Here is a 15,012-nt window from a genome sequence, read left to right on the forward strand (position 1 = left end):
GCCTGAGGAAAGAACCAGAGATACCCAGGACAAGATGACGACGAAGCTGATGATGGAGATTAAGACTAACGCAATCCTGGTAGGTCTCAAGTGATGCTGGAGTCCACGCCCCCAAACACTGTACCGGGTGACCGCTCCTGACATGCGAGCGCCTGGCCTGGAGTCCAGAGGCCCGTGTCACTAACCCATGCAGACAGCTGCAGCGATAACTCAACTTCCTCACACAAATTCACCCGGTGAACACTTCCTGGCACGAGGGGAGGAAGCAACCAGGGGAGAGCAGCAGTGCTTCTGGACAGGCTGTTGGCATATCCAGGCAAGAATGGAGGCGCACAGGGAGCGATGGGGGCAGGGTCCAGCATGAGGGAGCACACAGAAGGGGCAGCAGGAGTGGGGAGCAGGGACACGCCTGAAGTGAGTGGGTTCTGCGGACGATTACAAGACGGAAAGGCAGGTACGCGATGACGGAGAGTCTCCGTCTCAGCAAGGGTGAAAGAGAAAATGGCTGATAAAAGAGAATGAAATAATGCCATCTGCAGCAACACGGATGGACCTGGAGATTATCATAGTAAGTGAAGTAAGTCAGACAGAGAAAAACAAATATATGATATCATTTAAATATGGAATCTAAAAAACTGATACAAATGAACTGATTTGAAAATCAGAAACAGACTCACAGACGTAGGAAACAAACTTATGGTTACCAAAGGGGATAGGTTGGGGGGCGGGGGGGGATAAATTAGGAGTTTGCAATGAACATACACACACTACTATATATAAAACCGACAACCCACAAGGACCTACTGTATAGCACAGGGAACTATACTCAACATTCTGCAATAACCTATATGGGAACAGAATCTGGAAAAGAATGTATATATATAAAAGAACATATATATATATTTATATATCTGAATCACTCTGCTATACATCTGAAACTAACACAACCGTGTACATCAACTACACTTTAATGAAAGGAAAATGGCTGAGGTGCACTAGGATGCAGGAAGAAGTCATTACTAAATTATATTGAAATTGAGCCACAGATGCTCATGCTTCCACAATAACATCGTGTCATCCCCCCACTGCTGGTCTTGCTGCATTTCAAAGAAATGACTTGTGCTCCCTAAAAGAATCCTTTCATTTACATAGTTCCTTAGAGGCCTACAGAGGACCTACACATTCATTGTCCCATTTGCTCTGGGCTGCAGGTTGGCTGTCGCCTTAACTTTCTGAAAGAGCAGCTCTAGTAATGGTTTCATACGACCTTAGACAAGCGACAAGTTCTCTACTCATGCGCAGAATGAACCCGGGGGACTGAGGCCAGGACGGCATCTAAAATCTCATGATACCAAAGTACAGTCTGTCCACACGGGCAGAAAAAAGTTAACTGTTGCCTCAAGCTCTAGGGATACTGCCCAGCGAAATCCTTTGGGAATCCTTGAGACCTGAAAGAATGAGAGATGTTTTTAAAAGGAGTCTGGCTCTCTAAGTGTCCTCCCAAGTAACAACAGACAGCGCCAATGAGCCGCTAGTTCAGAAGAGCCAGATAAGTGTGACAGTGAACAGACTGTTAATAACGGAAAGAATCTTGGGTACCATGGTTGTTATCAAAAAATTTTTGATAAATTTTAGGTATAGAGAGAATTTTGAGGAAGAGTCTCCTGGCTTGCTCTGTACTAGCCAAGAAGGCTCTATATTAACGGAAGGATATATTACGTTGTTCACTTAATAAGCATTTATTATATGCCTACTATGTGCCAAGCATTGTTCTAAGCATTGCAGAAACATTCAAATGTGCTAAAATTCCTTGTTTTTCTTCAATGAAACAAACACAGGACAGGGAATATCCTTCCCGGCCCTACTTCCAGTTCTATAACCATGTGCCCTTCATACAGCTCACCTGCTGCCTTACAGATCGGACTTCCTCTGGCTTTCCTCATAAGAGAGGCGGCTGAAAGGGTCTAACGTTGCCACCCTCATGGACTGGAGAGGAGCTGGGGGAGGGAGAGGGACAGGGGCTCTCTTACCTGGCACCTGCGGCCCGCACTGGGGACAGCTGGCAGAGCCAGCTGTCCAGGGACATGTCTAGGGCAGGTGAACTGGGGGTGGGGGTGGGAAACGGGGCTGCTGTTCACACACGTTTCACGTCAGTACCCAGAACCTTAATGGAGGTAAATCTCAGAGCAGTCGAGTAATTGGGTTTTGCTTATGCCTCGCCAAAAAACACAAGCCTACATTTCCAACAGGCAAGTAATAAGCTCCATTGGGCCCTCCTCCAGGATTTCTGCCTTTTGGCAGGACGGCGCTGGTGTAAAGGAAGTGTGGGGCCAGGCCTGAGGAAGTGCTGTAAGGCATACCTTACAGCCAGACAAACCAGAATAAGCCCAATCCCCCATCTGGATTTCCTGCCACTCAAGGGACTAGGTGTATTTCTTACCGAAAAGAAAGGTTGCCCAAAGGACAAGAAGGGGGGACAACTCTGTGTTCTAAGGGCTCAACCTTAAATTCACACCAGAGTAACTTGTAAGAAAGAAAGGAAACCCAGAATGTTCCTGAAATGCCTTGCCCTCGGTATTTCGGCAAAAATAAGCCCATCTCATTGCTCTCGTTCAAAATGTGTAGCTTTAAATGCTTCCAACCCATTTTATAATCTGAAGTCGAGCAAGCAGTGACCAATGCCAGGATACGTTTAAAAGCAGCAACAGGAATCTAACAATGTTGTCATTTAAAGGAGATTTGGTTCAAGGTGGCAGGCAGGGTAACAACCTCACCTGGCCAACGGTTCACGAACCAAGCTTTTCATTGAAGGGGCTCAGAGTGAAGGCTAACTCCAGTGTAGACACTGATTCTCTGTGCAAACTGTGAGAAACTCATTTAATCTTGGTCAGCCTCTCCTCCAGCCCCATGGGAGGAAACATGGTACAGGAAGTCAGGTCAAATACTTGGAAAATGGCTCCAGATGGGTCTTAAACATTACAGTATTGTCGACTGAAAGAAATCCCTGCCCAGCTCTGTGTGTAGGCCCAGGAACGGGAGCTCACACCTTCCAACACGAGTTGAGAGCCTACTGCATGTAAAAGGAACAAAAATGCAATGATAAGATTCCATGGAAGTGGAACATAAGTAGTGTGTTCAAGTAGAAAAGTGGATGGACAATCAGGAAGATCTGCCTTCTATCATCTTAGTCATTAACTAGGATAAAAGCCTTGGAAAAATCCCAAATAAACTCAGGGACCCTTGGTTTCTTCACTTGTGCCATGAAAGGGCTGAATTAGAGAAACTTGAGGGTGTCTTTATAATCCCACCCAATCACGTGGCTTTCTAAGGACTGCAAGTCTTCTGTGTCCATCTGAACCTCCATTCAATGCTTCATACTGATCAATGCCAAGATAGCATGCTATCAACACACCTAACGATGACATACACAGAGGCTACCAGAATCACCCATGATTTAGTTTCAAGGCCTTTAAGCAAGCATATAGCAACTGTAGCAAAATTAACCTAGTGGCTTCATCTTAGCTAAGAAGGTGTTCTAAACTGTGAGCACATTTACCCACTGACAGCGACTAGAGTGAGGCAGAAACAAGACTCCGCAACCAGAGCCAGTCCAGATGTCTCAACAACGTCTTCCTCTGGCTGCCTCCCCACAACGCCCACCGCTGGTGAAAGCCCCCACATTTGAAGAATGCACATTCTTTTCTTCTTTATCTTTCAGGAACCCTGATTTCAATGGAAGATGTGACCTAAAACTGAAAGTGTCTGCCTGCCAACTTGAATTCTTAACGAGAAATGCTGAGATATCACAGAAGTCACTGAAACAATAAGACGTGAGGCATCCACAACCCAGAAGCCAAGGACTCATCACGTGCTGCGTCCAGTTTCACGTTTTTCACATCCACATTCCCCAGGCACCCGTCTGCTTGTCACAGAGCAGAACACATAGTTAAATTAACTACAAAATGCCAGATGGCACATGTCTGTGGCATGAAAGAAATCATGCAGGGCTTGCAGACTGGGCTAAAAATGATCAGTCTTGCCTCCATTTAGTTCTTTGTGATACACGGGTTGTTGAGAGTAGAGCTTGAAATGAGCCAATATTTAGGCTCAAGTATCAAGTATCTTCACACACTGGGACTTCCCTGGTGGCACAGTGGTTAAGAAGCCACCCGCCAGTGCAGGGGACACGAGTTTGATCTCTGATCTGGGAAGATTCCACATGTCGCGAAGCAACTAACCCTGTGTGCCACAACTACTGAGCCTGAGAGTTGCAACTATTGAGCCCTTGAGCCACAACTACTGAAGCCCACATGCCTAGAGTTCGTGCTCCACAACAAGAGAAGCTACTGCAATGAGCAGGCCACGCACCGCAACGAAAGAGTAGCCCCCACTCGCCGCAACTAGAGAAAGCCCGCGCACAGCGACAAAGACCCAACGCAGCCAATAAATAAATCAATTAATTAAAAAAAAAGAAACCACACAGGCCAATTCACAGGAATAAGGTTAGGCTTTTTTCTGTTAGTCATTATTTTTATTTAAAACAATAACAAGTGCTAACACCATGGTGTTTACTCTATGGCAGACATGGTCCCATACTTTACATAGAGTAACTCATTTAACCCTCACAAGAACCTTTCTGAGGTGGACAAGTATTCTTATCCCCATGTAACAGAAGAGGCAACTGAGCCTCAGAAGAATCAAGTAACTTGCTCAAGGTCACACAGCCAGTTAGAGGCAGTACCAGGGTTTGAACTCAGGCAATGAGGCTCAGGAGTTTGAACTCAGAACCACCATGCAGAACTGCCCACAAAATCAAGGTCTAAGTTTTCCCAGCTTGGCTGAGCCTTCAATGACTTTTGTGCTCACAACTGTACTACCACCCAACAGTCACTCTCGACAAATGACCTCCCCTCTCCTTCAGAGAGAATACACAGGCTCCTTGAGTGTGACTGGTCTGTGCCAGGCATCCTCTTTTAAAAAACCTGCCTAGATTCTCCCTGTTCTCTCAAAACAAATTCCCTGAGGGCTCTCTTGCTGCCTCAGAGACCTCCCTCTCCAAACTCCCTTTCTATCCTTCATCCTCCTTCTCTTCTGTTCCAACTCCTTCCCTCAACCTGTAAGCATATTCAAATAAACCACCTGCAAAAGAACACCCAAACCTCCTTTGATCTTCATCCACTTGTAATTCTATAGTTTTAGCCACTATCTCCCTCTGTGACCATGGATTAATTGCTTAGTTTCTCTAACAGGCTTTGATTTCTGCAGCTGCGTAATGAGGGTCTTGGACCAGAAGGTCTCTGAGGTCCTTCCAGCTCCGACATCTGCAGTTCTTAATGGAGAAATTTCCTGGAACACATTTAACACATTTCATTTCTCCACTGTCCCCTGAAGCCCCAAAGTAAATTTTCTTCTGAGACTCTCAGCTGTTCCCACAGCCAGCAATGCTCTTCTCTTTCTCTCCATTCATTTCCCAAATCCCAGTTTTCCCTTAAGATGTGGCTTCAGCCTCAACGGCTCCAGGATATCCTGATCTTTAACTCTCCTAGGACTTCGGTTGTGAACCACAGCTGAGCATTTCCCATTGATGGTGCCGCATCTTTCACCTTCCTGTTCTGTGTACCTTCGTTCCCTCGCCTAGGCTAAGCTCTCAGCGAGCAGGAACCGGTCACATTTCTCTATATGTAACCCTTAAAGGACCTTACACTAAGTTGGTTGGCAATAGTTGCTCAGCCATGCTGGCTGGTTAACTGAGGGTCATCCTGAAGCCACTGGGGAAACTAGTGGTCAGCGTACAAGACTCTCCGGTGTGAAGGCAGACCACTCCTAGCTTCCACTCCTCTCTTACACACAAATTTGTAAAACATCAACTTTTTACTCAAGAGCATCATCCACATTTAGCAACAGGAAAGCTTAGCTAACTCCTTGATTTTCTTCTCTCTGAGCCAGAAATGGTTACAGTTATGTTTCCCTTTGATCAAAACATAAGAGATCACTGGCGCTGCAGCTTTCTGGGTCTCTGGTTTATCTGGGTTCTACTTGCACTAACACACATTCTCCCCAGTCATTAAGTTCCCTGACTTTTCAACACATATAGCATTATGTTACTTCCTCACACTTGCAACTCAACTTCCAGGAAACATCTGGAATAATATCAGAGAGTTAGTGTGTGATCAAAACTACATCCTCTGCTTTACTCGTTTGGAAGTAACTAATTTCAACCCTCAGGTTTGAACGCACATGGATATGTAGGTTTCAGGAGTTTGCACCAACAGAGAAGACAGGCCTTTAGTGAAAACCCTAAAACAGTGCTCACCTCCTCCGCCCTCAGAGAACTACTGAGGTAGTGCTCATACCGAGAGTGCTGTTCTCTGCTTGGCAATAATCCTGGGTCACTACTGACGGCTCAAAGGGAATCCCAAGGCTCCTCAAGCAGAATTTTAAACTCAGTTTAATTGTTTTAGATGAATGCCCCACAGCACTGCTGCTCAACCCTGGCCACACGTGAGAATCATCTAGAGCACGTTCGTGAACACCAAAGCCCAGCTTCCTCCCTCCCCCACCCTTCAAAGATTTCCATCTAATTGGTTTGGAGTGAGATATAGACATCAGTAATTTCTTAAAAGCATCTCAGCTATACTGAATGAAATAAGGTAATATTTTAGCTATGAAAATGGCACTCTGGCTGTGTTTTTGAAAAGGAGTCTTTCATTGGTGGAAAAACTGGTGAAATTCAAATAACGTCTCCATTTAGTTAGCAGCATTGTACCAATGTTAATTACCTGATTTTGTCATTGTGCTGAGGTTTTGTAAGATGCTCACTTTAGAGGGATCCGTGTAAGAGGTTTACAGGAACTCTGAATTATCTTTGTGACTTTTCTCTAAATAATTGAAACTAAAAAGTTTTTTTAAAAGAGTCCTTTATCTTTAAAGATGCATAAATATTCATCAGTGAAATGACATGCCTGAGATTTCTGGCAAAACAGAGCAACTGGGGAGGTGGCAGGGAGTGAGTGGGGGTATGGATAAAACAGGAGTCTTCACAAGTTGATATCTATACTAGCCGGGCAATGAGGACAGGAGGGGTCACAGTATTTGTCTACTTTAGTGTGTGTGTATAAAGTTTTCCATCATATATACTGCAGGAAAAAATTCCCAGGTGATTCTAACACTCATTCAGGGCCAAGAAACACTGCTCTGGAGTCTTGAATATGTGGTATAATGAGCTCTGTCTGGTCCTATCAGCTACAAAATACCTTACCCAGCTCCTTCAAAATGGGTTAGTCCTAATCTTTCTGTATTACACTTTCCTAAACTATGAAATGACAGGTATAGAGGAGCTTTCAAAACAAAGACAGGACATATTAAAAAGTTGATTTATTCTAAAATCTTCTGGAAGTTAACATCACAGTTAATTTCTAGCATGGTCAAAAATGGTAAAGCCTTACGTATACAAAAGCATTTCCCAAAGAATGCTCTAAAAAACGCTACTCCTATAAGACATTAATAGATGTTACCTAAGATAAGGATTCCGAAATCAAGTAAGTTTGAAAAGTGCTTATGTTCTTTACTGTAAGATTCCTAAAAACTTTTGATAAGATAATATGCATTGTGACTTTCCAAGGGTGGTGATGAAATATGCAAAAAGTCTGACCTTCTTTACATGGAACTAGTTTTAAAAACTTATTTTGGAAAACAGTGTTCTAGACCAGTGGCTCCCAAATGCCAGGTAATGGAAAATGGCATTAGTATCATCTGGTAAGTTTATTAAAATAATGATTCACAAACCACATTCTAGACCTACTAGGGGAGAGGAGAATTGAGTGTTAGAACAAAAAAATCCAAGTGATTCTAATGCATGGTCATGTTCAGGACTTAAGCTCTGTAGATCATAATGTGGTAAAATATCTGAAAGGCCACATCGATACCAACCAAAATAAAAGGTCATACTTAATATAAAAGTACTTTCCATATAAAAGTATTTAGTCCATGAGAGAGGCATACATGTATACAACATTTTATGAAAGGTAAATAGTAAAACACTGGAGGTGCTGGCAAACTTAAATCTATCAGTGTAACTAATGACTACTTAGTAACAGACATACTGTCACAAACTGATCATTAATTTGCAGTGATTCTCTACCCTTTCCTTGTGTGTTTCCTCATGTCCATCTTCTCTTGCCAGAGTCAATGACCAGGACTATTCTGTTACACTCCAGGGAGTGCCATTCACATAAGTGGTTTCTCCAAAGTATAGCTCCTGACCTTTTCTTTATATGACATGACTTTCGAGGTATCAGAATAGAAATCCCTTCTTGATTGAAAACTTTGGAAGACGTATTTACTTATACTTGGTGCTCCCAGAGCTGTGCCATGTGTTGGCCCAGTCAACGATATATTTAAGTGCTTAAAAGAAGTACTTCCTTACTGTTATTCATAATTACTCAATGTCTGTACCACACTCTTTCATTTACTTAGTACTTTCACAGGACTTATTTTGTGTCTTTCCTCACAAAAATCCTGTGGGTTAAGTAGGCATAATGGTCTCCATCCAACCACTAAGAATCACTAAGCTTTTCCTGCTAACATACAATTGAGGAAGATGTCAGGGCTCCTGCTTTCAAAGAACTGATATCCCATAGGAAAACAAAATATAAATTACATGCAGGGAAGAGCTGAAGTCAATTCAAAGACAAAATGTTAGCCAAGCAAATCAGTATGGCAAGACTTCACATGTACTAACAACAGTTAACACTTACTGAGCAATTTAATCTTCATTCAACCCTTCGGGTAGGTTACTACTGTTAGATCCATCTTTCAGATGAGGAAACTGAGACCAAGAGAAGTGAAGTAACTTTCCCAAGCAAATAAGTGGTAAACCAGGATTTAAACTCTAGATTAGTCTACTCCATGGGCTACTCTTTTCCACCATCACATTTTACTGCTAGGAAAGAAAATCTTCCCAAAGCAATGGGGACGAATGTCAAGATATTTAGATAGAAAATGACTACCTCCCAGAAAGTTGGGATCACTCGCTCTACTGCCCAGGAGAAAAGCACTCAGGAGTCACAGGGAATCCCAAGAATGGCTGAGCCATGATATTTTCTCACATTACATTACCTCTTTGATTCGTTTGACCAAAGCATTCTGATCAAAAGCGACGGCCTCTGCACACTGATGGAGGTGATCCTGATAGCGGAGGCAGAGCTGCAGCACCTGCTGAGAATCCAATTTCTCCAGCTTGGTGTTTGTTGGGGAAGTCTGGCCACTCAGCAGCCCTTCGAAGCAGAAACAAAGAATAAAACCAAATGAAATGGAAATTACTAATAAACTTGTCAATAAAGTAGCTTAATAACAAGTTCACTGAAGACAGGTTAAGAGGCTTAAATTTAATCTTGCATCCTTTGTCACATGCTAATGACAATCACAGCAACTATCATTTACGGAGCATCTTATTATGTGCCAAGCACTTGGCAAAGTGCCTCCTGTGCTTTATTTTTCATACTCATAATCATCCAGGAAAGTAAACTGTTATTAGCCCCGTTTTATAGGTGAGGAACCCAAGACACTGAGAGGTTAAATAACTTTCCTAAAGTCACATAGTAAGTGGGTTCTCCAAACAGAGCACCTGACCTTATGGCACTACTTTAAGGTGTCAAGACTATAAATCCCTTCTTGACTGAAAAATCTGGAAGATGTACCTCCTTAATTCCTTTTACTAATTAAAATGGTTGTCTGAGAAACAGAAATATATATATACAAAGAAACTGTTAGGAGGAGACGCAAAAATGAAAACATTTAAAAGGTGAACAGGATGTCCACTAATGCGCCATAAGCCTCACCCTTTACATGTTCTTTCCACATCAGTTTAGTTGTGTAACTATTAAATTCCCTTAAATGTGAACAGGACATTATATTTTCAAAGCCTTTCACATAGAATTATCTTACCTTTCTTTAAGGTGTGTAGAACAGGATAATTATTAGCATTTATAAAAGACGAAATAACAGTGAAAGAGGCTAAATGATGTGCTCAGGGTCACATAGCAAAGTCCTGACTAGAACTCAAGCCTCTTGACTTCTGGTCAAGTGCTTCCTGCCAACCTGAAGGTTCACAAACTTTTTTGGTGTCAGGACCCGTTTATCCTCTCAGAAATTACTGAGGACCCCCAAAGAGCACTTGTGTATGTAGTTTAAATCAATATTCATCTGTTAAAAATTAAAGCTGAGAAAAGTGTTGAATGTTTATTAAATCATTTAAAAAAATAATAGCCCCATTACATGTTAACATAAATAACATATTTTAAAGAAAATAACTATTTTCCAAAACAAAAAAGTGAGAGGAGTGGCACTCATTTACATTTCTGTAAGTCTTTTCAATGTCTTGGCTTCACAGAAAACCGCTGACTTCTCAGACTTGCTTCTGTATTTCATCTGATGCTATTTCCATCATGTAACCTCTGACAGACTCTGCTGTACACTTGTAAGAGGATGAGAGCAATTAGCCAATGTCTAAGCGTTACTGTGAAAATATTGTTGACAGAGAATCCCTAGCAGGGTCCTGGGGCTCTCGGGGACGCCCCCCCACGGAGAGCAGTACCCTCACACCCGAGCCAACGGCACAGCGCAGGTCCCAACAACACAGCAGCGGCGCATGCGCTGGGCACCGTGGGCGCGGACGCGCCCACATCAAAGCTCGTCTCGGGGAGCCTTCCCCGGTCCCGCCCCCCCACCCGCCCATGTCAACCCCTCACTGGTTCTGAGGAACTGGTTCTGAGCAACTGGGGCCTAAGCCACGTTCCTTTCCCCCTGAGCAAGCTAGAGGCTGGGCGACCCGACGGGGCTGCTCCAGAGAACGCCCTCAGCGCCTCCTGTGGCGCTGCTGCGGCGCCCTGCTCCCCGCCGAGCCTCCCGCAGGAGCGCGCCAGCAGCTCCCTGGAGCCTGCCTCCCCGCAGGCGCTTCTGACAAGCCTGGCTTTGGCAGACATAAAGATTTATTTTCTAAATTTGAAATTTTTATTTAGATCCTGTGTACAGGATCTTGTGTATCCCTTTACCCAGTTTCCCCCAAAGGTAACATCTTGCAAAACTATAATACAATATCACAGGACACCGACGTGGATACAATCCATTGATCTGATTCACCTGTCCCCACTTTACTTGTACTTGTGTGTGTGTGTGTGTGTGTGTGTGTGTGTGTATGTAGCTCTGTACAATTTTTTCACGTGTCTAACGTACCAACTTCCACAGTCAGATACTGAGCCATTCCAACACCACAAGAATTTCTTCTGTTGCTTTTATAACCACATCTACCTCTCTCCCATCCTCAACCCCAGGCAACCACTAATCTGTTCACCATTTCTAAAATTTTCTCTTTTCAAAAACGTTCAAAAATGGAATAATCCAATATGTAACCTTTGGGGAATGACTTTTTTTTACCCAACATAATACCTTAGAGACTCATCTAAGTTGTTGCATGTATCAATAGTTTGTTCCTTTTTATTTCTGAGGAGTAGTCCATGGTATGTATCTCCCAGACTTTGGTTAACCATTCACCCATTGAAGGACATTTGGGTCGTTTCCAGTTTGGCGCTATGACAAAGCTGCTATGAACAGTTGAAATACAGGTTTTTGTGTAAACGCGAGTTTTCCTTTCTCTGGGATAAATGCCCAAGAGTGCAATTGCTGGGGTGCATGACAACTGCATGTTTAGTTTTATAAGAAACTGCCAATGGTACTGATGAACTCAGTGACAAGAATAAGGACGCAGATGCAGAGAATGGATTGGAGAACTCGAGGTTTGGGAGGGGGCGGGGGGGTGAAGGGGAAACTGAGACGAAGCGAGAGAGTAGCACAGACATATATATACTACCAACTGTAAAATAGCCAGTGGGAAGTTGTTATATAACAAAGGGTGTTCAACTCGAGGATGGAAGATGCCTTAGAGGACTGGGAGGATGGGGGGGACTCGAGGGAGGGTGGGGGGGGGGAGTCGAGGGAGGGAGGGAATATGGGGATATGTGTATAAAAACAGATGATTGAACTTGATGTACCCCCCCCAAAAAAAAATAAATAAATTAAAAAAAAAAAAAGAAAGAAACTGCCAAACTGTTCTCTAGAGTGCCTGTAACCTAGGAAATGGGGGATTTTTCAGACCACTAACACCTCCTACCAACATTGTTGAGGGCTACCCTACTACTGATAGAGAACACAGTTCCAGGAATGCAGACTTGGGAAGAAAGGCACCTAGAGCTTTTTGTCGTTGATCCAGGACTGAAGATCCAGGACTGAAGAGGCACCGTGGGAAGAGGACTGGATGATTCTGTGCTATCACAGTGGGCCAGGATAACGCAAAGGCCGTAAAGGAAACACTGATATATCCAACAAGATGCAAATCAAGATTCCTGACGGCAAAAAAAAACAGCGTAAGTTAAAAAAAAAACCACCTGCAAAAAATATTTGCTACTCGTAGCACAAAGGGTAAGCGTCCTATTGGATAAAGAGCTCCTAGAAATTGGCAAGTAAAAAAAAAAATCAGCAAAAGAAAGATGGACAGAGGATATGAATGGCATTTCACAGAAAAGTAAATAGCAATGCCTCAACTCTAAGATGCAGAACCTCACTCCTAATAAGAAAAACAGAAATTAAAACGTCACTGCAAGCCCAGTTTTCACCTATCAAATTGGTAAAAATCCAAGTGTGACAAAAACTCGGGGTGGAACAATGAAGAAACAGGCATTGCTGACTTGTATGTAAGTTGTTAATGACGCCATGGAGGGTGATCTGGCAAAGACAGCAAAATTACAAATGTGTAAAGCCTCTAATGCCACAATTTCCCTACTAGAAATTTATGTATACTTTAGCACACATGCCAAATGATGTATATTACATAAAAGATTATTCATTGTAGCAGTGACAATGAACAAACACCTCAGTATCCATCACTAGGGAGCTTGCTAATTAATCAAGGTACATCCATAAATGTTATCATATGACCACAGAAAAAAATGAGGAAGGTCTGCACATACTCACATGGGAAAAAATCTCCCTAGAATATTAAATAATAAAAGAAAGGTATGTAGAATACTGTACAGAACAGCAGTCCCCAACCTCTTTGGCCCTAGGGACGGGTTCTGTGGAAGACAATTTTTCCAGGGACAAGGGTGGGGGTGGGGAGAGATGGTTTCAGGATGATTCAAGAACATTACATTTATTGTGCACTTTATTTCTATTATTATTACATCAGCTCCACCTCAGATCATCAGGCATTAGATCCCAGGGGTTGGGGACCCCTGGATAGAGTGTGCTACCACTGTGTAAAAACTGGGGAGGGGTACAAGTAAATAAAAACATATATTCATATTCACCTGTACTGACATAAAGAAACTCTGGAAAGACATCCAAGAACTAGACATATGGAGAACAAGGGTAGGGAGGGAGACTTTCAGAGTATACTTTTAACGTTTTTTTAACCATATGAATGTATTTTCCTTTCCAAAATGTTTACATAAATAAAGCCATTTTAACAAAAAGCAGCCAAGGTCTTTCCCATCTATCAGTGATGTCCTCTTGGGCATTCTCTCCCCCTTCCCCACCCCAAGTATCCCCAACTCTGTCCGTCAAAACCAGTTCCCTATCTTTCATGCTCACCAGGGTCCATGTGGCTGGATACACCTTACAACAGTATCTTCTCCAAGGTGATTAAAAAGCCTCCTAACGAACTGCGAGCTGGTGGAGAACAGGGACCATGTCTTACTTTTTCTCTCTTGGAATATAGCACATGGTACATAAAAGGTTCTTCAACTAGGCTAAGAGGATGCAGTTCTGCTGCTGGAATTCCAAGGAAAGGGTAAGTTGGGGGAGACTTTTGGAGGAAAAAAGGCTTCTCAGGGTCCCTGCTCTGTCTTCCCCACATATACTTCGGAGTGAGGCCTGGCCTCAGTCCACATCTGCTCCTCTGAGGTGAGGGAGGAAGAATTCCAGAGCCTGCACTGAGGAGTGGTGAGGAGGAAAGCTCCTCCCCATGCCGCCAGAGGGCTGAAGCAGAGGGCCCTGCACCCAACGTTAGCTCTCAAACCAAAACCCTGACTTTTCCTCTTACAATAAAAGGGGGAAGGTAGGGGGAAAAGTTGCCAAGTCTAGAAGGCAACCTAAAATGTTCAAATTAAGCTGCTTATTAGCCAGCTCCAAAGTCAAAGAAATTACACTGCAAATCATGTTTATAAATCACAATTGTACCCTCCTCCAAATACCTAAAAACAAAGCCCAGGTACACAGGTCTATTATCAGAATGTGCTTCTTAGACTCACAGGAATCTCTGAAAATCTGCCACAAATCCTGCTCCTGAACACAGAAGGAGCAAGACAGAAAAAGATGGGCCACTTTTTCTACTCCTGAAGTTACAGAGCTATGGCAAGACAGGCCAATCCTACAGGCAACAAGTACAAAGTTTTCCCATCGCTCTCAAGTGTCAGGAACCCATCTTCCTCATTTTGATGACCGAACTGCCCCTATATCTTCTGATAAGAGAAAGACAGCAGAGAGAAAGCTGGGTAAAGTTAGAGACGGCAAATTTTTTTCATTTGCAGGAGACCACATACTGCCAGCCCTCTGAATGGTTTTTATTCTGAATGCACGTTCAAGTTTGTTTTTTTCTGAAATTGTAGATGCTTTACATGAGGTGTGTACTCTCCCGCTCTCTCAACACCCCCCCCCCCAACCCCCATCCATGGCCAGCCAGCTTCACTCATTCACGTTACCTGCCTGGCCTCTGAGGGCCTCTAGGCTTACACCTCTGCTTTGAGTCTTCCATACCAACTCTAATAATACCCTAAACCCTTAGCTTAGGCAATAGAGAATGAGTCCTGTATCACTTTGAAATTATTTTTTGTATAGTTTTATAAATATTCTTTATGGTTGAGATTTTTTTCTTTTTTTTTACATAAATTTTCAAACATACAGAACAGGAAAATATATATACCCAAATACCATCTAGAATCAGCAACTAACATTTTATCG

General features: G+C 43.1%; 1 protein-coding gene across 3 annotated transcripts in view; it reads right to left on the minus strand.

Moving 5' to 3' along the window:
- BORCS5 (BLOC-1 related complex subunit 5) overlaps positions 1-15,012 on the minus strand; it is a 74,245-nt gene that overhangs the window by 14,533 nt on the left and 44,700 nt on the right. For all 3 annotated transcript variants that reach the window (XM_057702280.1, XM_057702279.1, XM_057702281.1), the window contains exon 3: positions 9,118-9,275. In XM_057702280.1, the coding sequence (XP_057558263.1) occupies positions 9,118-9,275 (158 nt within the window). The remainder of the gene's footprint in view (positions 1-9,117; positions 9,276-15,012) is intronic.

The sequence above is a fragment of the Hippopotamus amphibius genome, chromosome 12 (assembly GCF_030028045.1).
Source record: "Hippopotamus amphibius kiboko isolate mHipAmp2 chromosome 12, mHipAmp2.hap2, whole genome shotgun sequence".
Lineage (NCBI taxonomy): Eukaryota > Metazoa > Chordata > Mammalia > Artiodactyla > Hippopotamidae > Hippopotamus > Hippopotamus amphibius.